The sequence below is a fragment of the Amia ocellicauda genome, chromosome 12 (genome assembly GCF_036373705.1).
Source record: "Amia ocellicauda isolate fAmiCal2 chromosome 12, fAmiCal2.hap1, whole genome shotgun sequence".
Lineage (NCBI taxonomy): Eukaryota > Metazoa > Chordata > Actinopteri > Amiiformes > Amiidae > Amia > Amia ocellicauda.
In genome coordinates, this window is record NC_089861.1 from 26668931 (window position 1) to 26682959 (window position 14029).

The 14029-nt window shown below is 40.7% G+C and overlaps 1 protein-coding gene across 3 annotated transcripts; it reads left to right on the forward strand.

Annotated features, from left to right (window-relative positions):
- The first annotated feature begins 6410 nt into the window (after positions 1 to 6410).
- Positions 6411 to 13270, forward strand: LOC136764794 (myelin-associated glycoprotein). 3 transcript variants are annotated; one of them, XM_066719114.1, is made up of 9 exons: positions 6411 to 6485; positions 7486 to 7574; positions 9245 to 9613; positions 10067 to 10372; positions 10509 to 10784; positions 11418 to 11693; positions 11785 to 12220; positions 12315 to 12395; positions 12628 to 13270. In XM_066719114.1, exons 2-7 carry the CDS (start codon positions 7529 to 7531, stop codon positions 11949 to 11951), a joined length of 1440 nt encoding a protein of 479 aa, XP_066575211.1. In that variant the 5' UTR covers positions 6411 to 6485; positions 7486 to 7528; the 3' UTR covers positions 11952 to 12220; positions 12315 to 12395; positions 12628 to 13270. The 3 variants fall into 3 exon arrangements, with proteins under 3 accessions (XP_066575211.1, XP_066575210.1, XP_066575212.1); XM_066719113.1 differs by having other exon boundaries at positions 12649 to 13270; XM_066719115.1 differs by lacking the exon at positions 6411 to 6485 and adding an exon at positions 8234 to 8364 and having other exon boundaries at positions 12649 to 13270.
- The last annotated feature ends 759 nt before the right edge of the window (positions 13271 to 14029 follow it).

Here is a 14029-nt window from a genome sequence, read left to right on the forward strand (position 1 = left end):
ACAATTTATGTTTTTTTCTCCTACCAAGTATGACTGCACTCTGAACTTCACTTGCAATTTCAGATGCAAATGCAGTGTGATATTGTGAACAGCAGGACTAAATCTGAGAGGGCCAGGGCCAGCCTAGTAAGTGTGAACGAGGTCTTTGATGACATTGGATCAGGGCACTAATCAGTTCAATGCAAATATGATTCAGGGCAGCAGTGGACTCTATAGCCTCCAGGGCACTCCAGCACACTAGTCCAGATCAGGCTCTCTCGTCCCTCGCCCTGAACAGGTGGGAGACGAAGTCTCGGACCCGCTTCCACTGGGAGGGTGTTGTGGTTGGGGCTGGTGTCTCCGCAGCCCCCGGCACAGAGAGAGAATCTGTCACCGACTCCCCAGCAATAACTGATGGGACGTCCGCAGACTCCTCTCCTCTCAGCTCCTGGTCCCTTGTCTCGGGAGTCGCACCGCCCAGACTGCAGAGGAAGTTACGGGCGCGCTTCCATATGGAGGGGGTTGTGGCCCGGGCCGCTGCTCCTGGCTGTGTGGGCGGGTCCTGTGTGCAGACAGGGCAGAATCTCAGTACAAACGCCACAGAGCAGAGGAAGAGGATCATCACAAGAAGCATAATAAAAATGAGAAGTGCTGTCTAGCGAGGATAAAGGACTAATACACCCAGCACTTCATTAGCAACACAGCGACACACCAGTGAAGGACAAACTCACAGCTTTCTCTCTTTTTCTGCAATTCATGGATTAACCAGAGGATGGCAGTCTTTACGCTTTATCCTTCGTCCGCAGGTTTAATCCGAATGCGCAATAGAGTCTTCAGCGCGCTATAAACCGGTTCACCATGGAGATACCATTGTGATGTTGCCATGCACACAACTGAGGGGTGTGGTTAACTACATAGGAAGTACCAGTGTTGGGGGCAGCTCGAGTTCATGACCCCTGGCCTTGGCCACGCCCATCTTTAACCCTTTGAGCAACGGCGATGGAGGCTACCGTTCTTTAAATATCTGCTTACAGCACATTATAATGTCCATATAACTATTTAGAGGCTGACCACTCGCCCCAGTCCTGTCCACCAGGGTCCATTTCCCTGCAGGGGCCGCTCACCCCAAGCCCCTGTCCCCTTGCAAATATCAATAGAAGCCCCTCTGTGCAGCTGTTTGGCCAGGAGACGGAGAGGGCACTGTACTGAAAATGGCTTCTGCCAGCATTTTCAAATATATATATCGGTTTGTTCTTGGATCCATTCATTCCTTTTTCTATGTCTTCTGCATATTCCAAGAATAATGGCATAATTGAAAGAGTGAAAATGTTAAAATGTTATTATTATAATAATAATAATAATAATAATAATAATAATAATAATAATAATAATAATAATAATAATAATAATAATAATAATATGTCTGTGTGTGTTGCCCAGCGATGGACTGGCATCCCATCCTGGGTGTATTCCTGCCTTGCGCCCTATGCCTGCCAGGATTGGCTCCTGCTTCCCCGCGACCCTCACCAGGATTAGCGGTTTCAAAAATGGATGGATGGCTGGATAATAATAATAAATTAACTTAATATAGCGCCTTCTCAAAACCAAAAGGGTCAATTGCAATGAACTGCAAGCAGTGCACTAACTGGGTTACATCTCATGTGTTACTTCACCTAGTTCAATTTCTCCCATTGTGTAATTATAGTGAACATTTTTGTTACCTGCATGTATTACCTTGCACTTGTACACATTGAATTTCATCTGCCAGGTGTCTTCCCACAACTGAATAATATCTAAGTCCCTTTGACCTGTGCTGCTGAGATTGTATCTGGTGAGCCACTTATTTTAAATTCTGCAAATTTGACAAGTCTGCTAACTATCCCAGAGTCCAGATCATTAATATACATTAGAAAAAGCAAAGGCCCTAGTACTGATCCCTGTGGAACTCCACTAACAACCTCACTACAGTTAGAGGCGACTCCTCTAATCGACACCCTCTGTTTCCTATACATCAACCAGTTCATAATCCATCTACTTACATTACCCTGAATGCCTACAGCTTCCAATTTGAGGATCAGTCTTTGGTGTGGAACCTTATCAAAAGCTTTATGGAAAATTAAGTATATCATATCATATGTTTTCACCTGATCTACAGCTGCAGTTGCATGTTTGAAGAACTCTAATATTTAGGTAAGACATGTGTCACGGGTACCTCGGGTACGGGAACAGTGGACCCAATTGCAGAGCGCAGAAAGGGTGGTCGAAGAGGCGTAGGTCGGGTGCTGGCAGATCAGGGCAAGAAAGGCAAGGCAGAGTCATGGTCGAGGTCACAGGCGAGGGTCTTGGGATCAGGCAAACAGAGTAACAAGGGAGAGACGGAGTCGTGGTCGGGAAGTCGGACAAGGGTTCGAAAATACTAAGGTCAAACAGGGCTCAAGGAGAAATGCTCAGAGATGTAGCGTGAAGTAAAAAAACTTCGCCCAGACTGAGGGAAGTGAGGGGAGGTTGGGAGGTGCAGGGCGAATGGGAGCAGCATGTGAGAGAACAAGTGCACGAGGGTTTCCGGAATGTTAATGGAATGATTGGAGCGGGGAGAAGTGACTGACCGTGACAAGGTAATGACGACATCTAGCGGGGATGTAGTGTAAGTGCTAGGTCTGCTTCGTCTAAACCCAAGTTGACTATCTCCAAGAATATGGTTTTCATTAAGATGCTCCTCTATTTTCTATCTAATCATTTTTTCAACATTTTACAAGTAATTCGGTGAGACTGATTGGTCTGTAATTTCCTGGGTCAGTTTTGTCCCCTTTCTTGTGGATTGGTGTGACATTTGCTGTCTTCCAGTCAGTTGGCACATCCCCTGTTCTAAGTGTCATTTGGAATATTTGAGATAGCGGCCTATAAATCATTTCCCTCATTTCTTTAAGTACTGCTGGAAAAATCCCATCTGGCCCAGGTGATTTGTTTGTTTTTAATTCTGCTAGTCCCTTTAGTACCTCCTACTCATTTATCCTGATCTCTCTTAGGGTTTGACTGGACTGATTGTTAACCTGTGGCATGTTATCTGTTTTTTCTTTTGTAAAAACCTCTGTGAAATACTCATTTAAAACATTTTCCACATCTTGTTCGTTTTCCAAGATACTTCCATTTTTGCCCTTTATCTGTTTCACTTCCTCCTTTATTGACCTCTTCCTGTTGTTGTTTTGAAAAAAGCTCTTTGCATTAGTTTTAGCTCCGAGAGCTATGTTTCTTTCTATTTCCCTCTTCGCTTTCCTGCTCCCTTTCTTAAGATCTCTTTGCAGCTCAACATATTCTATGTATTTTGTTTAATCTCCATCCCTTTTGTATGTGCTATACATTTATTCCTCTTGATATTTTTTGCATACCTCTATTAATCCTTTTTGGCCAATATTTTTTGGTCCTCATTTTGCTAAGTTTTGGTACAAATTTCTCCTAAGCCTCAAGTAGTATATTCTTAAAATATAACCATCCATTTTCAACTGAATCTGTATCCAGTGTGCTCCAGGATACCTCTTCTAAGCGCCACCTCATACCTTCAAGGTTTGCTTTTCTAAAATTGTAGACCATTGTTTTAGACTTGGACCTTGTTTTTTGAAAGAATGCCTCAAAGCTAATCACATTGTGGTCACAGTTTGCCATTGTTTCTCTAACTAGTGTCCCTCTGACTCTATCTTTGTCATTTGAAAATATCAAGTCAATGCATGCACTCTCCCTGGTTGGTTCCCTGATAAATTGAGTTAGAAAGCAGTAACTTACCATCTCAGCCATCTCTATTTCTGCTTCTGTAGTCCCAACTGGGCTTTCCCAGTCTATGTTTGGGAAATTGAAATCCCCCATTATAACAGCCACATCCTTGCTACATGCAGTCCTGATTACACTGTACAATGCAGCATCTTGCTGAATATCTGAGTCGGGTGGTCTGTAACACACTCCTACCATTAATCCTCCGGATCAGAAGTTTAACCCACAAAGATTCTGTCTCAATACTAGGATCTAATATGAGTTCTTCTGCCTCAATGTCATTTCTGACATATAATGCTACCCCACTACCTCCTCGATTTTTCCTGTCCCTCCTAAACTGTGTGTATCCTTTCAACTTGTATTCATCCCCATCATTTTCTGTAAGCCATGTTTCTATCACTCGTACAACATCATAGTCACACACCAGCACTGTGGCTTCTAAGTCTAACATCTTGTTCCTTATACTCTTGGCATTGAGGTACAAACATTTCAGGACTATCCTACAAGCAGTTTACCTTTGTTTTCTTTCCTTAGTGGAACATCTCCCATTGTCAGAACTCCCTGCCCCACTGGTCCCTAGTTTAAAAGATTCTCAATTACCCTGCACATATGCTTTCCCAATGCATTAGCCCCCCTTCTGTTTAGATGTAGACAATCCAGTTTGTACAGGTCCCATTTATCTCAGAAGAAAGACCAATGCTCCATAAACCTAAAACCCTCTTCCCTACACCAAGATTTCAATCACGTGTTAAACTCTCTAATCTCTGCCTGTCTCCCAGGCCATGCACGTGGTACCGGACATATTTTGGAGAAAACTACTGTGGAGGTTCAGTTGGAACCTGTTGGGCAATTCTAGCTCTTGGGATGTCTCTAAGGGATGTGCGTGCCCTTTTCTGTGGTTATGACCTACTGTAACCCAGCAGTTCTCTACGCTGTCCTGCTCTAAGGTCTCAACTCTCCTAGGTTTTGGCGTGCACATCATCTCTCTCATAGGCTGATTGACTAATTCTTCTATATCACTACAGTGCAGATCAACAAGCTGAGCCTCAAGATCACAAACCTTGATCTCTGAGCCTCTCACCTGTACTCTCCAGTGTCTGTCTGTGGCAACTTGTAAATACTTCAGTTTTTCTGAATGGGATTTTAATGTTGCCCTAACTGAAATAAATGAACGTGTAAAATAAGCATTATACCTGCGTAACTCTGTACACAACAATAATAATAATTACAATTATTTAAAAAAAATCATTAACATTTTTGTTTTTGTAGTGTCAACTATGCTGCTTTTTACATTGTATTAATAATTAATATCACCCTAATAATATTCAGGACAATTTAGTATTTTTACATACTATTACCCATTTATACAGCTGTTTTTTTACTGGAGCAATCTAACTCCACAAGGGAGTTCAAAGTCCTACAACAGATTAAAACAGCAGGTATATTTCAGTCATGTCAAATCAATATTCTATTCACTTCAGTTCAGTAGTTAGAAGTTAGCAAATAAGGGGTACAGATGAGGAGGTAAATGTTCAATAAAATACAGTGTGCTTGTTTGGCCACACTCAAGCCTCTCGTATTTGCCATATTTGCAATTTGTATTTGCTATTGTGAAGTAATACATTATACACATGGACAGTGTAGACATGGCAGCCATGGTGATCTGTATTGCACACCTAAAATCACATAGGTGGTTAAAACATTGGGGAAAGGCAGGTTTGACAGACTGAAAGTGTTGTGGTTGGACATTGCCCAGGCACTGATCCATTCACAGAAGCTAAAAAAGCAGATGGCCATTGAGCCCCCAGTAACGGTGATCAAAATGCCTGTACTTCCAAGACCAGTAAGCGCTGTATGCTTAGATGGAATTGATCACTTTCCTTCATTCACGAAGAAGGGAAAGTGCAGATTACGTGCTGATGGCAAATGTTGGAAAATGTGTGACAAATGCAATCTTCAGGTGAGCATTGTAGCTGGGACAAACCCACGTAATATGCTTCAGAAACTTCCACTTAAAATGAGCCTTGGGGATAGAAGGAAACTTGTATTGATTTTTACATGTTCCATTTTAAGACAATGTGCATTGGGAGATATATTAATATTTCCCAAATGTATTAACTATGTTTATAAAAATGCTGTACTTTGATTAATTGCAACCTATATGTACAATAAATACACATTCAAAAATGTTCCTAATTAGCAATGTGACTGTTTAAGCTGGAAGTGCGTCTATTCTGCATTGCCCTGAGTATCACAACATTGCAGCTATAAAATAGTCAATATGAACAATCACACTTATCAAATCTGGCTTTTATCCATTCTTCTTTGCTCAGGTCTTGGCCCAATAGTTACAAAAGCATGTGCCTCCTTAACCATACGATACCCCAATGACTGAACCCTCCTCCTGCCCCCAATGCTGCAGTTCCCCAGTCTGTCCGCTCACACCCTGTGCTGGACCTGCTCTGAGGACACGCTGCACTATACAATGGCCCTGATTAGAAACATGGAGCCTCAAACTATATGTCTGTATATTTGGCGTAGACAGTGTTTCTCTCGGCACTGCTGCTGGCTGGGGGTCAGGGTGTGTCTGCAGCCACCAGGCCTCCACTGACAAGACACTGAGTGAGGGCATGTGGTGAGATGACAGAAATGCTGTTGCTTCCCCTTTTTGTTCAGTGCGGAAATGAGACATTCACCAGCAGAGCACAGTGTCTGAAGAACTAGTCAAGACTGCTCTGCGAAAGGCAAGTGCTCAGATTGATTTATTCTTTACTAATCATGTCCTTAAAATTACTGAATTATGGGTGATTTTCAGTCTTCATTCATGTTTATACTTAAGTGAGACTTTAATTTGTCTCAAGAAAAGACAGTATCTTGTGTTATTTGTCACATCTGAATGTTTTTAAGCTTTCTTCCTCTAACATTAATGGTACAATCCTAATAAGAGCCCGGGTAAGAGAGATTTAAAAGCGTTTTATTTTACTTTTAATGTTATATAAAAACTACACTTTCTACACTTTCTCTTAAGTCTGTGAGTGATTAACATAACAAACATCAACAAATCTAAAAATGAAAATAAAAATACCAAAACAAACCTTGTTACTATTCCTATATTTAATACTAGCTTATGAAATCTTCAGTCTAAATACCTAAACAAATAAAATGACAGGGAGTGTCTGGCGGTTTTAAGAAATATATGAATAGAAAAGTTAGGCCAGCTATATTCTCAGGCATCAATAACTCTGATAATTCAGTGTTGATTATTAAACTGCATTTCTCTGCAGTTAAAGAGTAGTAAAATGAATGAATTATATTTCATCTTGTATGTGTGACTCCTACTTTGCTGTTCAGTCATGGATCGTTTGGAAAGCAATAGCCACTCTTCTTTTGGCCACTGCTGGCAAAGGTTTGGCAGCACCAAATACCCTTTAGGATGACAATGTTCTTCCTTGCTGGGAACCCCGAGTTAATGCCTAGACTGTAAAATGGTAAAACTGTATACAGTAAAAATTGAGCTACTGAGGTGCTTTTGGTGCCAAAAAAATGAATGCAGCTATTGTCACAGAAGAAAATTTAATGTCATGAATTAATTGATTAGAATCTGTATTATGTTAGCGTGACAGTTCTGATGTGTGCAATATCTGTATAATTACTGGTACTCAATCTACATAAATAATGATATGTTAACTTAATGCATCTCTCCTCGGCTCTGCCCGCTTTTCTAATGGCAGTGTTCCTCTGCAGGTGAGCTCTTCTCAGTGCCTCTGCGCTTCAGCGACACCGGGACATGGCTGTGACACAGCGCTTCATTCTCATTGGCTGCCTGCTGCGAGGTGGGTGTCTGTCAGCGAGAACACAATGAGCTTATCTGTTAGGCACACAAGGAGTCTCTGAGATTATTGTATCAAATCAATTCATCCTCTCCGCCCATTATTGCTGGTGGAATTGAGTAAAGACACTATTAAGACACTATTAAATTCATGCTTTGCATGCTTCCATTAAACATCTCTCATGGCTGCAACAGCTGAAGGTGAGAATTGGCTGATATGTCACTGATTTAAAGAATAAAGTCATCAATACATTAATAATAGATATTTATAGAACATGGCTAAAGACATTCAGGGGAAAATGTACAACAATCCCCATGTATTCTACAGTAACCATAACTGTAGTATTGTAAGCCTTGGTAACCATAACATAATATGGTGTGGAAGGTAAGTTTGAAATTTCTTTTTTCTCTCTTGTATAGTTAAGAAAGATAAGGTCAAGCTAGAAGGTCAGGCCAGAAGGTAGTTTGATTTCTGTTTGTTATTTATGATGAGAATCCTGGAGACAATGTCAAACAGTATGATTGAAGTGCCTGCTCCCTAATCCATGTGTTGATCTATGAACTCTGTCCTATAATGATATATATTCTGCTTAGCTAACTTTTAAGATAACATAGTAATGACTTTCTGAATATAACCAGATCTTTGATTTTTGTGTATAAAAGCCTCTGACTGTCAAAATGAAGGCAGAGCACTTTGGGATCTTCTTGATTCACTGTTCTCTCCACATCACGTGTAATAAAGGCATTGCAATGAACGTTCCAACCTGATTGAAGACTGAGTTTCTTCCACAATGGTAAATACTGTGGTAGTGTTGTATTTTACCTTTTTGGTAGATGAAATGGTGCAATACAATGTGCTGCTTTTAATATAGTTTATTATGGTAATGTGATCTACATAAAATTCTTATTCTCTTAAAATACAGACCATAATATACTACAGTGTTATTAGTCAGTTCTGAATCATTCATCCAGCAATTGTGTGTGCTATGGTGAATATCAGACTGTCAGTATTGTATGGCGTTGAATGATGTTTACAAAGTGTTTGCTACACAAATCTGTGCTAATTGAAACCTCAAATACCATTATACTATTTTCCATTACAAAATGTTAATACCACTCTAGCACTGTAAATACATATCACTCATGGCAGAACTGTAGAAAATATAATGGCCTTTGAGGCATATTACATGACAACATGGTAATGCTTACAATAGAGATTAACTATGATGATTACCATAGTATACAATGTGATGTATAATACTGTCGTAAACTACAGTTTGTTGTGATGACCATACTAATCTATTATAATATTATGGTATACCCTCTTTTACTTCTCTAAATTCCATAATTTACTTAAATACTCGGATGTTTTATCACAGTATTTATCAGGGTATTTTTGTAACTTCATCTAATGAAACCCACATGTCTTGGATCGTTTGTTCAATTGTCCGCTGGCACATTCGAGTCTGATCCACTCCTAACCTGCGCTGTTCTGCTCTCCCCTGCAGTGCTGTCTTTACACAGGAGTAAGACTTGCAAACATACTGCAGGCTGTTTGTCTAATGGGCTTCAGATTTCCGATGCAGACACTGAAATGAAGTGTAGTGAAATCTTTGTCCTTCGTTAGTATTTATTTTCCAGTTTTATTTATGATCTGTTTGAATTTCATTTTAGGGGTTATTTGTAGTGAAGAATATACTGGATTTTCAATCTCAATGCCTCCCAGTATAGCCACCCTGCGTGGCTCCTGTGTGCTGATCCCCTGCCAGTTTGAGGTTGGTTATTACTACAGAAGCAAGGTGAAGAATCTGGAAACTGTATCCTGGATAAAGGGTTCACCAACACGATACACTGTGTTGGAATCCAATGGATATGAATCTGATGAATACAGTGTACGTGGGAATGTCACTGGGAACTTTAGAGTCCAGAATTGCACCACCATCCTGATGAATCTACAGAAAGATTATGAGGACAATTATCATTTCAGACTAGGTGCACCCATCCATTACACCTATAGAACACCAGTTAAAATCAGTGTTTCAGGTAAATATGTTTGGTTTCCTTATTAATTGTCATTCAAGAAATAGGATATTTAATATCACACTTTACAGGGCTTCTGATATACATTTAAAATTGAGTATGCTATTTGTGAATAAATGACCTGATCAGCTACAAACTGGAATCCAATGTAATGTGTCCCTGTGTGTGTCTGTACATGCCTGCCTGCCTGTACGCGTGCTTGGCCTGGCTCTGACACTGAGAAAAGTCCTGCTCCACTTTGATATGAGCCTGTGTATTCTGTCATTGCTAAAGGTATCTGGTATCTACATGTTGCCAGCATTGGTTTTTCTGTCTGTATATTCCTGATGGTCTGCGTCCCTCTCTGACGATGTGCTGCACTTTCAGATTCTGCACGGTTCTGACAAAGACATGAGAACAATGATTGAGTCTGCACATCTCTAATGTCTGTTCATTTCTGTGAACTGTGTCTCCTAGAAAGTCCCCCCAACCCCCAGGTAACCCCACCAGCAGCTGTGAAGGAGGGCAGCCCTGTGAGTTTCACCTGCTCTGCTGCAGCCCCCTGCCCCACACTCCCCCCAGCCCTGACATGGACTCAGGGGGTTAATGGGAGTGTGGATCAACAGGAGGTCGAGAATCAAGATAAAACCCAGTCTGTGTCTTCTGTGCTAACCTTCACGCCTTCTCATCTCCACCATGGGCACACGATCACCTGCACCGCGCTCTATTCACTGCAACCGCAGAACAAAATGGCCGAAGAGACCGCGACTCTTGATGTTCTGTGTAAGATATCTGGTCATATGATACTAATACACTCATTTTTATTATTGCATGTCAACTAAACTAAATACACAGTAGTCCAACAGATGTGAACATCTGTTTAAATCAAATAAATTAAATGTACAGTTTACTCTTTCAGATTCCCCTAAAAACACTTCAGCCTCAGTCAGTCCCTCTGGCTCAGTATTAGAAGGCAGTTCTGTGACTCTGACCTGCAGCAGTAATGCCAACCCACCAGTGAGCAACTACACCTGGTTTAAGGTGACTGGAGATCAGGCGACACAGAGAGGGTCTGGACAGAACCTCACCTTCAATGTAACTGAGCCCAGTGACAGTGGACAGTACTACTGTGAAGCGCAGAATGAACATGGGGCTGAGACCTCAACACAAGTGACTGTGACCGTGACCGTGAAATGTAAGTGAGAGTATTAGAAGGGACTGAAGGGACTGGAATTGTATGTGTCATATTTCTCAGTAGACACCCTTGTTCAGGACAACTTACAAAATCACATTATTTTTACTTACAATTACCCATTTATACAGCTGTTTTTACTGGAGTAATGTAATACAGAGCTAGTACAGTACTTTGCTCAAGGGTACAACAGCAGTGTCCCCCACCTGGGACTGAACCCACAACCCTCCACAAGGAGGTCCAGAGTCCTACAGATTAAAACAGCAGGTATATTTCAGTCATGTCAAATCAAAATTATGTTCACTCCAGTTCAGTAGTTAGAAGTTATCGAATAAGGGGCACAGGTGAGGAGGTAAATGTTCAATAAAATACAGTGTGCTTGTTTGGCAATATGCAAGCCTCTTGCATTTGCCATAAAAATATAATGTTGAGATTATAATTTTTTTAAACATTCTAATACTGTCAAACTGATTGTAATTATTATCACACAAGATTTGTTACCTCTACTATTAATTATGGTAAATTATTGTTGAGTAAAGAAACCTTTATTTTGATTTGCAAATCAAATAATCTTGTCTTTAAATGTGTTGTTGTTGATATGCTTTCCTAATGAGTTGAATATGTTCTTTGCTACAGACATGCCAAGGATATTGAACACTTTGAGGTGCATCAAGACTACAGCAGACATCACCTGCCAGTGTGAAGTCCAGGGAGATCCCTCACCCACCGTGGAGTGGCTGCTCTCTGGACAAAGACTGCGCAATGATTCTGTTGAGGGTGTCATTAAAGAAGAGCTTCTGGGAAACGGGGCCCTGAGGAGCAGCCTCACTCTGAGGATGCTGGGGGAGACAGACATTATTGAGTGCCTGAGCACTTCCAGACTCCTGTTTCATATTTCTTCTTCAGGGAATGGTAAGCTAAACCATGTTCCTCTGTGGTATATTCTATTGACAAAACACAATAATTATTAAGAAAATATGAATGTGTGATTGTTTTCTTTCAGACTGTCCATCCCTGCTGCTTCCATACATTGGCATTGGAGTAATGGCTGTCCTGTGTATTCTAATTGTGTTTTTTGTCCAGAGAAATAAATGGTATGTTTTCATGAAAATTATAACTCTTTGCAAAGCACCATTTACTGAAGAACAGTTACAAGAAGCTTCAAAATAAGGTAACAGAGTCCTGGCATAAACTGTTAAGATAAACTGTTATGATGCAGACATAATACAGCTTTAACACAACACAACACCAAGCACAAAATAGAACACAAATAAACACAACCATTGTTCCAATGCAAAACCTCACAATGAATTTGCCAGAGCTTAATCAACAACGATTTTTACATTGAGCCCTGTCACTGGTACTAATTTCTTCTCTCTTGTTTTATTCATCAAACTTGAATTGAATTGAATTGGAATTGGATTTGAAGGAAAAAGAAAGTAAGTTTCCAATCCTTTTATTTTGGCTCCTTTACTGATAAAACAATGTTAACAATGTTGAGTGTAACACTGACTTTTATGGTGTCTTTCATAGACAGACCAGGGAGGTACAGACCGTGACCCCTACGCCACTCTGCAGATCTCTAATATTGCCTCGGACTATGGTGTAATAAAGGTGAGCCATTGTGCTTCTGTAATTTGACAGGGTATTAGATGTGGCTGCTTTACAGATTATTCATATAGAATATAAACATGATCTTGTATGGATGAAGCACTTAATTGAGGAATCTCATCTGACTTTAATATCAATAGGGCTCAACATTAAAAGGGGGAAAAGCACACAGACAAATACAATATTGATCTAATCTGAAGACAGGCCACTCAGATTCCCTTTACTGTGTCACCAGGGCTAACGCAGTGTCTTGCAGGGGGGTGACGGATCAGAGAGGGAGGACAGTGACACTCACATTGCACTGGACACAGCAGTCGCCCACAGGGGAGGAGCCGGGGAATTCAAGCTCACAGCCATCTGACTGGTGCAGACCTCTGTGTGTATTTGGAAACCATTCCCAGCAAGTTTTCTAGTCTATCTTTCAAGAGAAGTAACTCAGCTTTGATTAGATTTAAGCTTCCATGAATTAATATTTCCCCCCTGATGTTTCTGAATTTAAACCACAATTTTAGACCTTCTGCAGTCGATATGAAACCTCTTTGCAGTATTTATTTTGGGTTCAGAATCTCTGGATGAAGGTTCTGTACTTACGTTATGAAGTTCGGTTTTGTTACTTCATAGTTTCCACAAATTTTAGAATGATTTAATCAGACTTGGACTGTGTACCAGTCAGGCCACCATTTATATTTCATCACTTTATAACAATAAGGTTTGAAAACAATGTAAAATAATGTATTTGCAACAGCACTAAGATATCAATTGAATTTCAGTAAATTCTGCTATTCATCAACGTTTCTGCATGTATTTGATGAAGAATGTTTTCTTCTGTTTATTTCTTCACTTTGAAATCTGATTGTTAAACAAATTTTGCTGTAAAAGTGTGAAGTTTGTTATACCATTTGACCTCTGTCTTATCTAAAATAATGCATGTACTTTATTAGCACCTTCACATTTTTAGCTTCTTCTTATTTTTCAACCCCCACCTTACTCACCCTGTGCCCAAGGTATCCTACTTCCTTCTGTAACAGGCAGCATTTCCGATCCCATACTCATGGAGTGTCGGAATGACCTGTTCTAAATGAGACAAGTGTGTATCAAAGTTGGGGGAATAGACAAAAATGTAATCGGGATAGATAGGGACTGACTTTTTTACCTGTTCCCCGAGACACCTTTCCATGAGGCCCTGAAAGGTGGCCCTGGGCATTACATAAGCCGAACGGCATCCTTGGCCCACTGGGTGGTCTGTCCTTCAAATAACTGTTTCCAAACAGGGCCTTTACATCCATCCCCAATATGCCTTCATGGGCACTAAGATTCCCATCTGAGGTACGATAACGCCTCCCAGTTCAAAATCTAATAGTGTATAAACAATATAGGGAATCTGTAAGCTATTGGCGGCCCGAAGCTTTAGCTAAGCGATCTCTTTTTGGTCTCCCATGTTATGGGATCCCAGATACTTCTTAAAGAATGTTTCACTGAATAAAGTCACTTGGGGCCCTGTATCTCATATACATGACCCTCCTACAATGACCTCCACCCCCGGGAAATCCCCTACCAAGTCGAGCTTGTGAACGGCGGAGTTAACCCCCACCTGGCCCCCAACCACATTCCCTACCATGGATGGGGATAGACGTTTT

Bases quoted from the DNA above. Each gene is read 5' to 3' on its own strand.
- LOC136764794 (XM_066719114.1), top strand. From the start codon at position 7,529: ATGGCTGTGACACAGCGCTTCATTCTCATTGGCTGCCTGCTGCGAG. The intron at 7,575-9,244 runs GTGGGTGTCTGT...ATTTCATTTTAG, and splicing joins CATTGGCTGCCTGCTGCGAG to GGGTTATTTGTAGTGAAGAA. The intron at 10,785-11,417 runs GTAAGTGAGAGT...TCTTTGCTACAG, and splicing joins TGTGACCGTGACCGTGAAAT to ACATGCCAAGGATATTGAAC.